Below are 19,264 nucleotides of genomic sequence, written 5' to 3' on the forward strand. Positions count from 1 at the left end.
ACAACATTAGAACATAACAACATTAGACCATAACAACATTAGACCATTAGACCATAACAACATTAGACCATTAGACCATAACAACATTAGACCATAACAACATTAGACCATTAGACCATAACAACATTAGACCATTAGACCATAACACCATTAGACCATTAGACCATAACAACATTAGACCATTAGATCATAACAACATTAGACCATAACAACATTAGACCATTAGACCATAACAACATTAGACCATTAGACCATAACAACATTAGAACATAACAACATTAGACCATAACAACATTAGACCATTAGACCATTAGATCATAACAACATTAGACCATAACAACATTAGACCATTAGACCATAACAACATTAGAACATAACAACATTAGAACATAACAACATTAGAACATAACAACATTAGACCATTAGAACATTAGACCATTAGACCATAACAACATTAGACCATTAGACCATAACAACATTAGATCATAACAACATTAGAACATAACAACATTAGACCATAACAATATTAGACCATTAGACCATAACAACATTAGACCATAACAACATTAGACCATAACATTAGACCATAACAACATTAGACCATAACAACATTAGACCATTAGATCATAACAACATTAGACCATAACACCATTAGACCATAACAACATTAGACCATTAGACCATAACAACATTAGACCATTAGACCATTAGATCATAACAACATTAGACCATTAGACCATAACAACATTAGACCATTAGATCATAACAACATTAGACCATAACACCATTAGACCATAACAACATTAGACCATTAGACCATAACAACATTAGACCATTAGACCATAACACCATTAGACCATAACACCATAACAACATTAGACCATTAGACCATTAGATCATAACAACATTAGACCATAACAACATTAGACCATAATCTTAGCTTCCCATTTAGAAAACAGCCTAAGTGGCATTGATATGAGTCAGGAACATTGATTCTACAGTCAAAATGGACCCCAAAAAAGTGTAAATAGGATCATTTATCATTTGTTTATCAGTCTCGTCCAAAACTGAGTTTTGTGGTCGTGACTGCATCACAACGTAAATGAAGGTTGGGTTTGTTTCAATCCTGCCCACGTGCCCAAAGGTAATCATCAATTTGGAGTGCAGCTGAACGCGACCCAATCGCAACGCGTGGTAAATCTAGACCCGGAGATAGACTATCCAAAATAATATAATAATATAATAATATATGCCATTTAGCAGACGCTTTTATCCAAATCAAACCAATTTTGCCACGGTCGCACACCAGCCGGCTGAACCTAATTGGCTAAATAATTTGTGTAACTCTTCCCACCTGCGAACACACACAAGAGACACACACATCAAAACACTTCCCAAAACCAACTAAGTCATGGCCGCTAGCATTTCTTAATGAACCAAATCTAAAATGAGGCCAAATCAGGAAGTACAGTTGCCCTTTAATGCCACGGTTTATCTTTGCTTGTTAGCATACATATACGCACAGGTAACTAGCTACATGTTTCCCCCAACAATTTGGAAGAGTAACAGCTCATGCCCCTCTAGGACCCTCAACCTCTAAATCTTTTGGTTTATTTCAGTCTTCCCTTTACTCTCATTCGTGCCCACTCTCCACCCACCCATCCATCTTTCTCTCTCTCGCTCTCGACCACACGGCACACCCCTCTTTCTCTTACTCCTCTCTCACTTCTATTTAGGGAGACTGACTCGGGGCAACTGCTATGGAAGCTGGAACGATGACTGAGAAGGAGCGATTTGATTTTGGCACAGAGAGATATCGAGGGTTTCCACTAGATAATACAGCCACAAAGTCAAATGTGTTCTATCGTAAAAATGATTGAAAACAAACATGTTATTTTTGGTCTTCATTTAAGGTTAAAGTTAGGCATAAGGTTAGCAGAGTGGTTAAGGTAAGGGTTAAGGTTAGGTTTAAAAATCAGATTTTAAGAAGAGAAATTGTAGAAATAGGCATTATGGCATTGCGGCTGTGTTAACTAGTGACGACCGAGCCCGAGAGGGAAGGGGGTGGAGTAGTAAAGTTGAGTGGGTAGTGAGACGACGCTATAAAAGCCAGTGCCGGAGCTGTCTGTGTCAGTAGCACTCGCTGACTGAGGCAGATACAGCGACATAGAGAAACAACAATAACAACAAGGAGGAACAGCTTACAGCACGAGTGGACATATGTAGCAACCTCCGCTCGCACAGGCACTGCAGTACTGACAAGGACTCAAAGATTAGAGAATTGGAAAAAAGAGGCCGACATCTGATACAGCAGCTCTTTGGTACAGACACAGAGTTTTACCATCCAGGACTTTGGGAGATTTTGGTATGGTTAAGAGAACTTTGCTTCACCGTCTTTCCTGAGAAAGAGCATCTGACAATAGAGGAGGCACCAGAGAGCGAGAGAGAGAGAGAGAGAGGGAGAACTGTGGGACAATAGCATACGAAGGAGCAAAACAACTGCTTTTTCCACCTGCTTTCACACCCAGTGTTCCATACATGGCTGCTGTCCGTCAGATGCCCATGGAGACCCAGGGCTTCCACCACATGCTACCTGCCCATCTTCTCTCCTCGACCATGGAGGAGTTCCCCCAGCAGCTCCCCGTCCCCAAGGGGCACGCCCGTGGCAAGAGCCGCCCCCGCCGGGCCCGCGAGGCCCGCTTCAAGACCCAGCCCGTCACCTTCGCCGAGATCACCGAGGTGGAGGAGGAGGGCGCCTCGCCCCTGGAAGAGGAGAGGGCACGCCGGTCTTTCCTGCAGTCCCTGGAGAACCTTCGCCGGAGCACGCAGGCGCTCTACTGTCCGACGACTGGTCGACGCACTCCCACGGCCACACAGCAAAGCCTGGACTCTAGTGACTCTGACTCTGCCCATTGACGGGCAGGACCTGTGGAGAAGTGTACGCACCCTGCCTGGCACAAGCCCCTTTCCCTTCCATTTCTGCTTCACACAGGGGCCCAATGAACTAAACTGAACTGATATCCAAGCTACTCCTGTGCATATAGGCCATTCTCCTTGAAAATATGTTTCCACATACACATATATTAGCATACCAATATATGTGGCTACGGTATGCATGACACATTTTTGTAAAGAACGTTACCCTGTAATATATATCACTGGCTGGTTATATTGCTAACGCCTCTTAGAGAAGCTAAGTGTAGAATATAAGCTATGATGCAGTGTTGAATACACCACTTCAGAGATTCTTCTTCAGATCTATTCCTTTTCTACTGGCGAGGACTTCAGGCCAGAAGGGGCTTTGAACTTGAAATGTGTTAAATGTGGAATGTCTTTTTCCATCCTTTTTTTATAAAAGAAAGGACAATGTTGTTTTTCTATGTTGTACTTGTTTTGTATTCTGCTTCAAACAGATTCTCCAAGTGCAGTCATGATTGAAAGAGACAGCTCATTCAGATTTGACTGACTGAACTCTGTATGGAAAGCTACTCAATGCTAACTGAAGTTAGGAGTTACTTTGCAATGTTTTGGCACTGCTCTTATTTCTATGTTAAGCTCCACAGCTAGCGAATGACACTCACAAAAACATGCGTTTCCAGATGTGAAAATATTTATTCTCTTATTTTGTTTGTAACAGCAAATCTACAAATATTATTTTGTCGTTCTCGTTTGACTTCTAAAGTCACACTTGATTTCTAAGATGAATATAATTTTTTTACATTGTTTTACATCCATATTTGTTAGTTTGCTTCAAGTGTAATAAATATTTGCAACGATATCCACCTGTTTTCTCTTTTGCTCACATGCGAACACTTGAAGATACAATGTAGAAGTTAGTTGTTAATTAGTTACATAACATTTTGGTTTGAATGTTAGCTGAATGGTTCATATGATATAATAGGAATCGATCTATTACCTCATGAGAGAATAGGATAGGATATGCATATATTTCTGTCCAATTAGGGGACCCCTTTTGTCTCAGGAGCAGCCCCAGAATCAAAGGTTCTGCATACAGCCTCTTTCAACGGGTGCACAGCTTTTTTTCACGCAAATGCACATCCTTAAATCACATCTCTCTGCACATATTTCCTCCACGTTCCAAACTCCTCTGGTTCATATATAAACACTCAACTGAGGAACTTGACCTTCTTCTTCACGCTCACTGGCTTCATGACGCACTTAAATCATGTTCAGCTTGCGTCAGCAAGCAAAACCATAACAAAACCCTGCTGGAAGGATAGTGTCCTCTTGAGTTTTCATGAAACCTTCAGCTGTCCCTTGGAGACCTATAGATGACGGGAGCTACAGATAGTACCAGGGTACATAAGCGCCCAGGTGAAATAAAATATTAACATATTCAGTTTGTATCTTCCAGTTACTGTAGCTGCCTCCTAAACATCAACAGGCAGTACTAGTTATGCAACAAGTGAAAATATAAACCACGAATAAAGTTCCTGGAGATCATAGCGATCTGATTCCCCCTTCTGTCTGAACTTGGAATATTCCTATTAGCGCAACCTGGGCTCAGGGCATTTTGTATTATTCTGTAAGGAAATCAAGACACTCCTGTTGGTAGGATATATTACGTTTCGTACGGTACGTATTCATTTGTGAATGTCCATCACCCATTTATGTTAAGCTAAGAATTAAAATTCACACTATATGTTACACATTAGCAAAAAGTACAATATGTTACGAATTTGCAAAAACGTGTTATATGTTATGGGCCACTGACTCTTAAAAGTGACAGGCAAAAGGCTTCCCTGTTTTCCAAACCTTTCTTTATACAACAGCTAAATGCGCCATAAAATGATCTGAAGTAATATGTTGGTCAGGGTACCGCTACCTGTCAGCCTGCTCCTCTGGAATGCTTGGAAATTATGTAATTTGAGGGCATTGTGAAAATTCCATAATTTGAAAAAGTTTAAAGTGATCAAATTTTAATGTACAATTTCACACATCTCTGAGGTCACATGCTCAGTATTGTACTGTTGAGAACACAATCAGAACTCTATTTCATGTTTTTACAGAAACGCTTGTCTTGCTTTGGCTGTAAAGCATAATTTCAAAATCTGAGATGACAGGGTGATTAACAAAAGGCTAAGCTGTGTTTCACTATATTTCACTTGTGATTTGATGAATATAAATATTTTCTAGTAATATTTTTTGACTGTTGCGTTATGCTAATTAGTGTAGTTGATGACAATTCTCCCGGATCCAGGATGGGTAGTTCCAAGAGGTTAAATGGCCCAAATGTTTATTTAGAAGTTCACAAATGTAACAGATTTGGACTATCACTAATGTGTTTAGTACAGTAATTGAAAAGGTGAAATATTTTTGGTAGATATTCCTAAAACAGATTATAACTATATTTAGGCATATTCATTCACACATTTAAAAAAAATATCATATTGTCATATTTATATGTTTTATTATACTTTTATTGTGTACTAAATCATATGTGTTGAAAAGTGTTTTTTCTCTCAGACATAAATAAACAATTCCAGGTGAAAGCCAAGGGTCATAGCTTTCTGGGGGTTGGGACACACACACACACACTACAACATTAATAAAATATTGCCTCTTGCTAGATTGATGACTAAAACCAGTGCAAAATGCCTGTTAGCTCAACTTAGCTAGCAAGCTAAGGTTCATTATGTGTTGTCATCCAACAAGTCTTATCAACTAAAACATATAGCTAGCTAGTTTCAGCTGTTTCAAATCAAATCACATTTTATTGGTGACATACACATATTTAGCATATGTTTTACATGTTTTTATTTAACCTGGCAAGTCAGTTAAGAAATTTTATTTTGTTTACAATGACAGCCTACACCGGCCAACTGTGCTCCGCCCTATGGGACTCCTAATCACAGCCGGTTGTGATACAGCCTGGATTTGAACTAGGTGTCTGTAGTGACGCCTCTAGCACTGAGATGCAGTACCTTAGACTGCTGCGCCACTCGGGAGCCCAATTATTGCAGGTGTAGCAAAATGCTTGTGTTCCTAGCTCCAACAGTGCAGTAGTATCTAACAGTTCACAACAAGTGCCCTTGTCAAATATACAGTAGAATACAGCATATACATATGAGATGAGTAAAGCAGTATGTAAACATTACTTAAACATTATTAAAGTGACTAGTGTTCCATTAAAGTGGCAAGTAATTCCAAGTCTATGTATATGGGGCAGCAGTCTCTAAGGTGCAGGGTTATGTAACCGGGTGGAAGCCGGTGAGTGATGGCTATTTAACAGTCTAATGGCCTTGAAATTGAAGTTGTTTTTCAGTCTCTCGGTCCCAGCTTTGATGCACCTGTACTGACCTCTCCTTCTGGATGATAGTGGGGTGAACAGCTCGTGTGGTTGAAGTCCTTGATTATCTTTTTGGCCTTCCTGTGACATCGGGTGCTGTAGGTGTCCTGGAGGGCAGGTAGTTAGCCCCCGGGGATGCGTTTGGTAGATCGCACCACCCTCTGGAGAGCCCTACGGTGGCGGGCAGTGCAGTTGCCGATAGGATGCTCTCAATTGTGCATCTCTAAAAGTTTGTGAGGGTTTTAGTGGCCAAGCCAAATTTCTTCAGCCTCCTGAGATGGAAGAGGTGCTGTTGCACCTTCTTTACCACACTGTCTGTGTGGGTGGACCATTTCAGATGGTCCACCCAGTGATGTCAGTGATGTGTACGCCGAGGAACTTTAAGCTTTCCACGTTCTCCACTGCCGTCCCGTCCATTTGGACAGGGGCGTTCTCCCTCTACTGTTGAGTTAGTGTCACGATCGTCGTATGAAGCGGACCAAAATACAGCGTGGTATGTGTTCATGGCGATTTTTTAAATAAAAGAAAGCACTGAACACTGAATACAAACTATACAAAACAATAAACGAATAACGACCGTGAAGCCATAATGAGAACTGTGCTGACACAAGCAACTAACATAGACAATCACCTACAAACAAACAGTGAAACCCAGGCTACCTAAGTATGATTCTCAATCAGAGACAACTAATGACACCTGCCTCTGATTGAGAACCATACTAGGCCGAAACATAGAAATCCCAAAATCATAGAAAAACAAACATAGACGGCCCACCCCAACTCACACCCTGACCATACTAAACAACGACAAAATAAAGGTCAGAACGTGACAGTTAGAGGTTATTTTCCTGGCACCAGGGCTCTCACCTCCTCTCTGTAGGCTGTCTCGTCATTGTTGGTAATCAGGCCTACTACTGTTGTGTCGTCTGCAAACTTGATGATTTATTTGGAGGCGTGCATTGCCACACAGTCATGGGTGAACAGGGAGTACAGGAGGGGGCTGAGCACGCACCCTTGTGGGGCCCCTTTGTCGAGGACCAGCAAAGTGGAGGTGTTGTTTCACCACCTGGTGGCGGCCCGTCAGGAAGTCCAGGACCCAGTTGCACAGGGCGGGGTTCAGACCCAGGGCCACGAGCTTGGAGGGTACTATGGTGCTGAATGATGAGCAATCGTCAATGAACAGCAATCTTACATAGGTCTCCCTCTTGTGCAGATGGGATAGGGTGGTGTGCAGTGCGATGGCGATTGCATCGTCTGTGGATTTATTGTGGCGGTAAGCAAATTGAAGTGGGTCTAGGGCATCAGGTAAGGTAGAGGTGTGATCCTTTACTAGTTTCTCAAATAATTTCATGATGACAGAAGTGAGTGCTACATGGCGATAGTCATTTACTTCAATTACCTTTGCTTTCTTTGGTACAGGAACAATTGCGGACATTTTGATGCAAGTGGGGACACCAGACTGGGATAGCGAGAGATTGAATATGTTCGTAAACACTCCAGCTAGCTGGTCTGCGCATGCTCTGAGGACGCAGCTAGAAATGACGTCTGGGCCGGCAGCCTTGCGAGGGTTAACATGCTTAAATGTCTTACTCATGTCGGCCTCCATAGTCCTTGGCAGTGGGCCACGTTGGTGCCACTGGGTTATCCTCAAAGCGGGCGAAGAAGGTATTTAGCTTGTCCGGATGGAAGATGTCAGTGTCCGCAAAGTGGCTGGTTTTCCCTTTGTAGTTCGTAATTGTCTGTAGACCCTGCCACAAATGTCTCGTGTCTGAGCCATTGGATTGCAGCATCAAGATATGTGGTTTCCAGTTTGCATAAAGTCCAGTGAATTTCTTTGAGGGCTGTCGTGGTATCGGCTTGAGGGGGAATATACACGGCTGTGACTATAACTGAAGTGAATTCTCTTGGGAAGTCATGCGGACAGCATTTGACTGTGAGGTATTTTAGGTTGGGTAAACAAAATAACTTCAGTTTCTCTATGTTATTTTTTACCACCCTCATGGAGTCTGTTTCTGACCGTTTGAGCAGACACATGCACATTTGTGGCCTGCTGGAGGTCATTTTGCAGGGCTCTGGCAGTGCTCCTCCTTGCACAAAGCCGGAGGTAGCGGTCCTGCTGCTGGGTTGTTACCCTACCGACGTCCACAGATGGGGGTTGTGCTTACAGCCCAACACTATGCAGGACGTTTGGCATTTGCCAGAGAACACCAAGATTGGCAAATTCGCCACTGGCGCCCTGTGCTCTTCACAGATGAAAGCAGGTTCACACTGAGCACGTGACAGACGTGACAGTCTGGAGACACCGTGGAGAACGTTCTGCTGCCTGCAACATCCTCCAGCATGACCGGTTTTGCGGTGGGTCAGTCATGGTGTGGGGTGGCATTTCTTTGTGTGGCCGCACAGCCCTCCATGTGCTCGCCAGAGGTAGCCTGACTGCCATTAGGTAGTGAGATGAGATCCTCAGACCCCTTGTGAGACCATATGCTGGTGCGGTTGGCCCTGGGTTCCTCCTAATGCAAGACAATGCTAGACCTCATGTGGCTGGAGTGTGTCAGCAGTTCCTGCAAGAGGAAGGCATTGATGCTATGGACTGGCCCGCCCGTTCCCCAGACCTGAATCCAGTTGAGCACATCTGGGACATCATGTCTCGCTCCATCCACCAATGACACGTTGCACCACAGACTGTCCAGGAGTTAGCGGATGCTTTAGTCCAGGTCTGAGAGGAGATCCCTCAGGAGACCATCCGCCACCTCATCAGGAGCATGCCCAGGCGTTGTAGGGAGGTCATACAGGCACGTGGAGGCCACACACACTACTGAGCCTAATTTTGACTTGTTTTAAGGACATTACATCAAAGTTGGATCAGCCTGTAGTGTGGTTTTCACTTTAATTTTGAGTGTGATTCCAAATCCAGACCTCCATGGGTTGATAAATTTGATTTCCATTGATAATTTTTGTGTGATTTTGTTGTCAGCACATTCAACTATGTAAAGAAAAAGTATTTAATAATAATATTTCATTCATTCAGATCTAGGATGTGTTATTTTAGTGTTCCCTTTATTTTTTTGAGCAGTGTATTTACTTCGGATCTGGAATCCCTCAACTGAAGCTAGCCAGCTAACTACCAGCTATCAGTCAGCAAACCATTGCCAGCGGTCATCAGCTAACCTTCAGCTCGGAAAGCTCTCGTCAGTTCGAACAACGTGACTCTAACCAGAGCATAACGGACTTGTTATTTTTATCCCCGGATTCCTACCGCAAACTGAACATTTCAATCTGGATTTACATTTACATTTTACATTTAAGTCATTTAGCAGACGCTCTTATCCAGAGCGACTTACAAATTGGTGCATTCACCTTATGACATCCCCTCAACTAGCTAACCGCAATCCCGGATGACTACTCCTGGCTAGTGTTTCCATCCCAGAGCAAGCACAAATTAGCTTGAAGCTAGCCCGGCCAGGGCTCCTGTGCTACCACCAAAGAATACTCCTGGGCTACCACCGAAGCATACTCCTGGGCTACAATATCCGGACCTCTTCTATAGACGGTACGGGGGTGGAACCCCGCAGATCCCCTACGACTGGAATACCGACATAATCTGGCGCGACGCCCGCTGAAGGCCCATTATGCTAACCAGCTAGGCCTGCTAGCTACCTAGAGCTACTTGGAACCCTACTAATTCCACGACTGGTCTATCGACGTCACCGCACGAAGAGGCAAAAACAGACTTACCCCCATCGCGACGCCCCCCAAAGGCTAACTTTCTACCCCCTGCTATCTGCTTGCTTGCTAACCTGGTCTGCTAACTGCTAGCTTGCTTGCCCGGTCTGCTAACTGCTAGCCCTTGCTAACTGCTTGCTTGCTAATCTGGTCTTCTAACTGCCAGCCCTTGCTAACCCGGTCTGCTAACTGCTAGCTTGCCCCGGTCTGCTAACTACTAGTTTCCGGCCCCGGCCTGCTAACTGCTAGCTTACCTGCCCGGTCTGTAACTGCTAACCCGGGCTGATAACTGCTAGCTTGCCCGGTCTACTAGCTGCTAGCTTGCTTAGCCCCAGCCTACTAACTGTTAGCTTGTTAGCATCGGCCTGCTAACTGTCTGAATCGCTGTGTCCCCAGCCAGCCCAACCACTCACTGGACCCATATGTTCACTTGGCTACGCATGCCTCTCTCTAATATCCATATGCCTTGTCCATTACTGTCCTGGTTAGTGATTACTGTCTTATTTCACTGTAGAGTCTCTAGCCCTGCTCAATATGCCTTAACCAACCATGTTGTTCCACCTCCTACATATGCGATGACATCACCTGGTTTAAACATCTCTAGAGACTATATCTCTCTCTTCATTATCTAATGCCTAGGTTTACCTCCAATGTACTCACATCCTACCTTACCTTTGTCTGTACATTATGCCTTGAATCTATGCTATCGTGCCCAGAAACCTGCTCCTCTGTTCTGAACGTGCTAGACGGCCAGTTCGTATAGTCTTTAGCCGTACCCTTATCCTACTTCTCCTCTGTTCCTCTGGTGATGTGGAGGTTAATCCAGGTCCTGCAGTGCCTAGCTCCACTCCCACCCCACAGGTGCTCTCATTTGTTGACTTCTGTAAACGTAATAGCCTTGGTTTCTTGCATGTTAACATTAGAAGCCTACTCCCTAAGTTTGTTTTACTCACTGCTTTAGCACACTCTGCCAACCCAGATGTCTTAGCCGTGTCTGAATCCTGGCTTAGGAAAACCACCAAAAATCTTGACATTTCCATTCCGAACTATAACGTTTTCCGCCACGATAGAACTGCCAAAGGGGGCGGTGTTGCAATCTACTGCAGAGACAGCCTGCAGAGTTCTGTATTACTATATAAGTCTGTACCCAAACAATTTAAGCTTCTACTTCTAAAAATTCACCTTTCCAGAAACAAGTCTGTCACTGTTGTCGCTTGCTATAGACCTCCCGCTGCCCCCAGCTGTGCCCTCGATACCATATGTGAATTGATTGCCCCCCATCTATCTTCTGAGCTCGTGCTACTAGGTGACCTAAACTGGGACATGCTTAACACCCCGGCCATCCTACAAACTAAGCTTGATGCCCTCAATCTCACACAAATTATCAATGAACCTACCAGGTTCAACCCCAAATCAGTAAACACGGGCACCCCCATAGATGTCGTCCTAACTAACTCGCCCTCCAAATACACCTCTGCTGTTTTCAATCAAGATCTCAGCGATCACTGCCTCGTTGCCTGCATCCGTCTGCGGTCAAATGACCACCCCTCATCACTGTCAAATGCTCCCTAAAACACTTCTGTGAGTAGACCTTTCTAATCGACCTGGCCCGGGGTATCCTTGAATGACATTGACCTCATCCCGTCAGTAGATGATGCCTGGCTATTCTTTAAAAGTGCCTTCTTCACCATCTTAAATAAGCAAGCCCCTCTCAAAAAAATGTAGAACTAGGAATAGATATAGTCCTTGGTTCACTCCAGACCTGTCTGCCCTTGACCAGCACAAAAACATCCTGTGGCGTTCTGCATTAGTATCGAATAGCCCCATGATATGCAACTTTTCAGGGAAGTTAGGAACAAATATACACAGGCAGTTAGAAAAGCTAAGGTAAGCTTTTTCAAACAGAAATTTGCATCCTGTAGTACTAACTCAAAAAAGTTCTGGGACACTAAAGTCCATGGAGAATAAGAGCACCTCATCCCAGCTGCCCACTGCTCTGAGGCTAGGAAACACTGTCACCACTGATAAATCCACTATAATTGAGAATTTCAATAAGCATTTCTCTACGGCTGGCCATGCTTTCCACTTGGCTACCCCTACCCCGGTCAACTGCCCGGCACCCTCCACAGCAACCCGCCAAAGCCCCCACCATTTCTCCTTTACCAAAATCCAGATAGCTGATGTTCTGAAAGAGCTGCAAAATCTGGTCCCCTACAAATCAGCCGGGCTAGACAATCTGGACCCTCTCTTTCAAAAAATATCTGCCGAAATTGTTGCAACCCCTATTACTAGCCTGTTCAACCTCTCTTTCGTATCGTCTGATTGGAAAGCTGCCGTGGTCATCCCCCTCTTCAAAGGGGGTGACACTCTAAACCCAAACTGCTACAGACCTACATCTATCCTACCCTGTCTTTCTAAGGTCTTCGAAAGCCAACTTAACAAAAGAATTACTGACCATTTCGAATCCCACCATACCTTCTCCGCTATGCAATCTGGTTTCAGAGCTGGTCATGGGTGCACCTCAGCCACGCTCAAGGTTCTAAACGACATCATAACTGCCATCGATAAGAGACGTCACTGTGCAGCCGTATTCATTGACCTGGCAAGGCTTTCGACTCTGTCAATCACAACATTCTTATTGGCAGACTCGACAGCCTTGGTTTCTCAAATGATTGCCTCACCTGGTTTACCAACTACTTCTCAGATAGAGTTTAGTGTGTCAAATCGGAGGGACTGTTGTCCGGTCTTCTGACAGTCTCTATGGGTGTGCCACAGGGTTCAATTCTCGGGCCGACTCTCTTTTCTGTATACATCAATGATGTTGCTCTTGCTGCTGGTGATTCTCTGATCCACCTATACGCAGACGACACCATTCTGTATACCTCTGGCCCCTACTTGGACACTGTGTTAACTAACCTCCAGACGAGCTTCAATGCAAAACAACTCTCCTTCCGTGGCCTCCAACTGCTCTTAAACGCAAATAAAACTAAATGCATGCTATTCAATCGATCACTGCCCGCACCTGCCCGCCTGTCCAGCATCACTACTCTGGACGGCTCTGACTTAGAATACGTGGACAACTACAAATACCTGGGTGTCTGGTTAGACTGTAAACTCTCCTTCCAGACTCACATTAAGCATTTCCAATCCAAAAATAAATCTAGAATCGGCTTTCTATATCGCAACAAAGCATCCTTCACTCATGCTGTCAAACATACCCTCGTAAAACTGACCATCCTACCGATCCTCTAATTCCATGATGTCACCTATAAAATAGCCTCTAACACTCTACTCAACAAACTGGATGCAGTCTATCACAGTGCCATCCGTTTTGTCACCAAAGCCCCATACACTACCCACAATTGCGACCTGTACACTCTCGTTGGTTGGCCCTCGCTTCATACTCGTCGCCAAATCCACTGGCTACAGGTTATCTACAAGTCTCTGCTAGGTAAAGCCCCGCCTTATCTCCGCTCACTGGTCACCATAGCAGCACCCACTCATAGCACGCGCTCCAGCAGATATATATCACTGGTCACCCCCAAAGCCAATTCCTCCTTTGGTCGTCTTTCCTTCCAGTTCTCTGCTGCCCATGACTGGAAGACTGAGCTGGAGACTCATCTCTCCCTCACTAGCTTTAAGCACCAGCTGTCAGAGCAGCTTACAGATCACTGCACCTGCACCTGTACATAGCCTATCTGTAAACAGCCCATCTATCTATCTACCTCATCCCCATACTGGTATTTATTTATTTATTTTGTTCCTTCGCACCCCAGTATCTCTACCTGCACATTCATCTTCTGTCGATCTACCATTCCAGTGTTTAATTGCCATATTGTAATTACTTCGCCACCATGACCTATTTATTTCCTTAACTTACCTCATTTGCACTCACTGTATATAGACTTTTTGTTTTCTTTTGTTCTACTGTATGTTTTGTTTATTCCATGTGTAACTCTGTGTTGTTGTATGTGTCAAATTGCTACGTTTTATCTTGGCCAGGTCGCAGTTGCAAATGAGAACTTGTTCTCAACTAGCCTACCTGGTTAAATACATACACCACCTTTCTTCTTCCTGGAGAGTTCTTTATTCTTGTCTGCGTGATGTACTGAGAACCCAGATGTCTGTATGGACGGGGACAGTATATCCCGAGAGAGCCATGTTTCCGTGAAACAGAGTATGTCACAATCCCTGATGTCTCGCTGGAAGAAGATCTTCGCCCTGAGCTCATCTACTTTATACCTTAGACTGAACATTAGCGAGTAATATACTGGGAAGCGATGGATGGTGTGCACGCCTCCTGATTCGGACTAGAAGTCCATTCCAAATACCTCTTCTCTGCCGGCAGTGTTTTGATGCAGCCTCTGGAATAAGTTAAATTGCCCTGGGGGGTACGAACAAAGGATCCAATTTGGGACGTATTCCTGGTCGTAATGCTGGTGAGTTACCGCTGCTCTGATATCCAAAAGTTATTTCCAACTGTATGGAATAACACCAAAATAATGCTGGGCTAATAATGTAAGAAATAACACACACAAAAAAATACTGCAAAGTTTCTTAGGAGCTAGAAGCTAGAAACAGCCGTCTTAACAAAGGCAGCCTCATCACCTTGATTGGGAATACACTGTCTGGCTATAGATAGCTAACTAGCTATCTAGATCATAGCTCATTATCTTAGTAATCATTATTGACATACACTGTAGATGTTTATTTCCGAGTTATACAACTAAAACAACAACTAAAATGTAGTGACAGACAAAAAATGTTGTAGAGGCTTATTTAATCAAGCCTAAATGAGCATTAATATGAAGTGTTATGGTATTTGTGGAGACCTTTTTGCACACAACTATTCTCGTCATTTGAAGATTGATGGAATAACTGTTTCACTCACCCTCATGTGCACGTGTGTGCATGTGTGTGTAAGTTTATGGGTGCATCCACCTCTATGCTTGTGCACATGCATGATCTATTACACTCCACACCAATGGTGTGTGATTTGGTCGTGAGCCTGCTTGGTGACCCTGCTCGTGTAATGTCGTAAACAGACCCAGCACTCCAGACAGCTGGATGCATATAAATAGTCAATGACCCCACCAGCCCCCCCAAGAAACCCCAAAACAGGCTAATCATTGTGTTTACCATGACCTTCTATAGGTGTCATATATCTCATACTTGTTCTTCTCATTTTACCAGACCATGCAAGTCAACAAACATTTGTTTCACAGATCAGAGGGCAGGACTTGAGGGAAGGGAGGGATGGAGGGGAGAGAAAGAAGGAGAGCAAGAAAGAGATACATGTTTTTCTCATTGCTCGTGTCGTGGTGACAGATTGGCCACTCTAGTTCATGTCTCCTTTCTCACTCTCCTTCTCCAACAACCTACTTTTTATACTGTTGCCCTGGAGATGGGAAGTAGTGATAAAAATGTGATTTACAAAAAACAACCCCCACCCTTCGCTTTTGGCAACACCTCCCTCCAAGGCTGATACTCAACACCGCTTCATTCCTCCTGATGCTAACTCCCTCTGACATTTTGATCATGAGGAACCATTCCGGCTCAACAACATGTTCAGTTTCCTTATCGTTAATGATGTTTCACAGTTGGTGATCCTCACTGTGCTGCTGTATTTTGGCCACTTGAATATTGAGATACACTAGTATAACTAATATTTTATCTCACCCTATGTCTCCAAAAACTGTTAAGCCTAATGTTTGTTTGAGGTGTTTGTGTTCCAATGAAATGTTTTTTTTGTTTGTTCTGGGCAGTACTGTGGAATCATTAGTTGTTCTGTCGTTTCTTATGTAACAGTCTGTTCTGTTACATAAAGATTTCAGTTCCAGATCAGATGGAGTCTCACAGGGAAAGAGAGTGGTGGGGACAAGACTCGTGCCAATAATGGGAGTAAACAACAAGGCAACATGCACAGAACTTCTGCTTGTGCTGTGCTTATTAATATTTTTGCATTGTTTTGCCTTTTGAGCATCCATGCCTTGTCCAAAGGATAGTCAAGGTGAGTCCCATTGAGATAAGAATCCCGAGCCCCATTTATACCTGCTAACATTTGTCCTTTGACCTGATTGCGCCCACAGCCTGATTGTGCTCACATGTTTTAGACAGGTGTAGACGATCAAAAAAGACACTGCGAACTGATTATAATCGTATATTTTTGACCTCCTCCGGAGATAGTCTGGGACGCACTATGTATCGATAGCTCCCAAGTATAGACGGATCTGGACCAGGAAAACCTGGTCACAATGCAGACATGGTGGACAGACGAGACACATTTTAATGCCATGTGTAGACGTAGATCATCTTGATCAAATAGTGATTGGATCATCTTGATCGGATGACGACAACCATATATTAGCACCAGGTATAAACAGCTTCTTTTTCAGGGGAGCCCAATATCAGTTCAATCGAGTACAGGCTTAACCGAATGAACAACAAAGACGGATTGCAATATTACATTTGATTAAATAGTTTGGGGAATGGCCTGGTCTCTTAGGGAAGATCCTTGGAGCCAGATGATGTAATGACAGTTTGCTCTATGGCTGGTTGCACAGGTTGCTTGTCTCGAAACCCCACCACTAGGCAAAAGGAGTTCCAATGACAGGTTATTATAGTTGGTGGTGGTGGGGAGGTAGATGGTTGTCAAAAACTGTGGCTGAAAACAACAAGTGAGAGAACGAGGGTGAGTTGACACACTGAGTGTACAAAATATTAAGAACATGACAGAGATTGACTAGGTGAAACCAGTGTAAATCAAATCAAATGTCATTCTTATGGCTTGGAGGTAGAAGCTGTTGAGAAGCCTCTTGGACCTAGACTTGTCACTCCACCACCGCTTGCTGTGCGGTAGCAGAGAGATCAGTCTATGACTAGGGTGGCTGGAGTCTTTGTCCATTTTTAGGGCCTTCCTCTAACACCGCCTGGTATAGAGGTCCTGGATGGCAGGAAGCTTGGCTCCAGTGATGTACTGGGCCATACGCACTACCCTCTGTAGTGCCTTGCGGTCAGAGGCCAAGCAGTTTCCATACCAGGCAGTGATGCAACCATGCTCTCGATGGTGCAGTTATAGAACCTTTTGAGGATCTGAGGATCCATGCCAAATATTTTCTCCTGAGGAGGAATAGGTTTTTGGCATGCCCTCTTCACGACTGTCTTGGTGTGTTTGGACCATGTTAATTTGTTGGTGATGTGGACTCCAAGGAACTTGAAGCTCTCAACCTGCTCCACTACAGGCCCGTTGATGAGAATGCGGCATGCTCGGTCCTACTTTTCCTGTAGTCAACAATCATCTCCTTTGTCTTGATCACATTGAGGGAGAGATTGTTTTCCTGACACCACCTGGCCAGGTCTCCGACCTCCTCCCTATAGGCTGTCAAGTCGTTGTCGGTGATCAGGCCTACCACTGGCATTGGCAAATTTAATGGCAAACTTAATGATGGCGTTGGAGTCGTGCCTTGCCGTGCAGTCGTGAGTGAACAGGGAGTACAGGAGGGGATTGAGCACACACCCCTGAGGGACCCCTGTGTTGAGGATCAGCGTGGTGGATGTGTTGTTACTTACCCTTATCACCTGGGGGCGGCCCGTCAGGAAGTCCAGGATCCAGTTGCAGAGGGAGGTGTTTAGTCCCAGGGTCCTTAGCTTATTTATGAGCTTTGATGGCACTATGGTGTGGACGCTGAGCTGTAGTCAATGAATAGCATTCTCACATGGGTGTTCCTTTTGTCCAGGTGGGAAAAGGCAGTTTGGAGTGCAATAGAGATGGCATCATCTGTGGATCTGTTAGGGTGGTATGCAAATTGGAGTGGGTCTAGAGTTTCTGCCATAATGGTGTTGATGTGAGCCATGACCAGACTTTCAAAGCACTTCATGGCTACAGACGTGTGTGCTGCAGGTCAGTAGTCTTTTAGACAGATTACCTTAGCGTTTCTTGGGCACAGGGTCTGTGGTGGTCTGCTTAAAACATGTTGGAATTACATACTCGGACAGGGACAGGTTGAAAATGTGAATGAAGACACTTGCCAGTTGGTCAGCGCATGCTCATATTATACGTTCTGGTAATCCGTCTTGCCCTGCGGCCTTGTGAATGTTTCAGTGTTATTTTCCTCGAAGCGAGCATAGAAGTAGTTTAGCTCATCTTGTGGGCTTGTGTCATTGGGCAGCTCTCGGCTGTGCTTCTCTTTGTAGTCAGTAATGGTTTGCAAGCCCTGCCACATCCGACGAGTTTCGGAGCCGGTGTAGTACGATTCGATCTTAGTCCTGTATTGACGCTTTGCCTGTTTGATGGTTCGTCTGACGGCAGAGCAGGATTTCCTATAAGCTTCCGGGTTAGAGTCCCGCTCCTTGAAAGTGGCAGATCTAGCCTTTAGCCCAGTGCGGATGTTGCCTGTAATCCATGGCTTCTGGTCCATTTCAATCAGTGTAGATAAGGGAGAGGAGACAGTTTCAAGAAGTATATTTAAGCCGAGAGACAATTGAGACATGGATTATGTATGTGTTCTAATCAGAGGGTGAATGGGCAAGACCAAAGGATTTAAGTGCCTTCAAACGGTACATATATGATAGTAGGTACCAGGTGCACCGGTTGAACTGCAACACTGCTGGGTTTTTCAAGCTCAACAGTTTCCTGTGTGCATCAAGAATGGTCCACCACCAAAATGAATCCAGCAAACTTGACACAACTGTGGGTGTCACACCCTGATCTGTTTCACCTGTCTTGTGCTGGTCTCCAACCCCCACCAGGTGTCTCCCATTTGTCCCCATTTTCTCCTGTGCATTTATACCTGCGTTGCTGTTTGTCTGTTGCCAGGCACACTGGACCCACTCCAATTTACCTACCTCTCCAACTGATCCACAGAAGATGCCATTTCCATCACTATTCACAAGGCCCTAACACATCTGGACAAGAGGAACAGCTACAGTATGTGATAATTCTGTTCATTGACTACAGTTCAGCATTCAGCACTATTGTTCCCTCCAAGCTCAGAGCCCTGGGTCTGGACACCCTCTGCAACTGAATCCTGATGGGCAGATCACAGGCTGTGAGGATTGGCAACAACACCTCCTCCACACTGACTCAGTGTGTCCTCGGCTCTCTGCTGTACTCCCTGTTCAGATACGACTGCGGCACCAACTCCATCGTCAAGCTTGCTGAAGACACCACGGTTCTAGGCCTGATAACCAACAACAACGAGTCAGCCTATAGGGAGGAGGTAAGTGAACTGG

At 44.5% G+C, this 19,264-nt stretch overlaps 1 protein-coding gene across 1 annotated transcript; it reads left to right on the forward strand.

Moving 5' to 3' along the window:
• The first annotated feature begins 2,113 nt into the window (after positions 1–2,113).
• On the forward strand, positions 2,114–3,778 carry lg01h11orf96 (linkage group 01 C11orf96 homolog). Its single transcript, XM_046323479.1, has one exon. It carries the CDS (start codon positions 2,539–2,541, stop codon positions 2,914–2,916), a length of 378 nt encoding a protein of 125 aa, XP_046179435.1. The 5' UTR covers positions 2,114–2,538; the 3' UTR covers positions 2,917–3,778.
• The last annotated feature ends 15,486 nt before the right edge of the window (positions 3,779–19,264 follow it).

This window comes from Oncorhynchus gorbuscha, linkage group LG01 (genome assembly GCF_021184085.1).
Source record: "Oncorhynchus gorbuscha isolate QuinsamMale2020 ecotype Even-year linkage group LG01, OgorEven_v1.0, whole genome shotgun sequence".
Classification (NCBI taxonomy): Eukaryota; Metazoa; Chordata; class Actinopteri; order Salmoniformes; family Salmonidae; genus Oncorhynchus; species Oncorhynchus gorbuscha.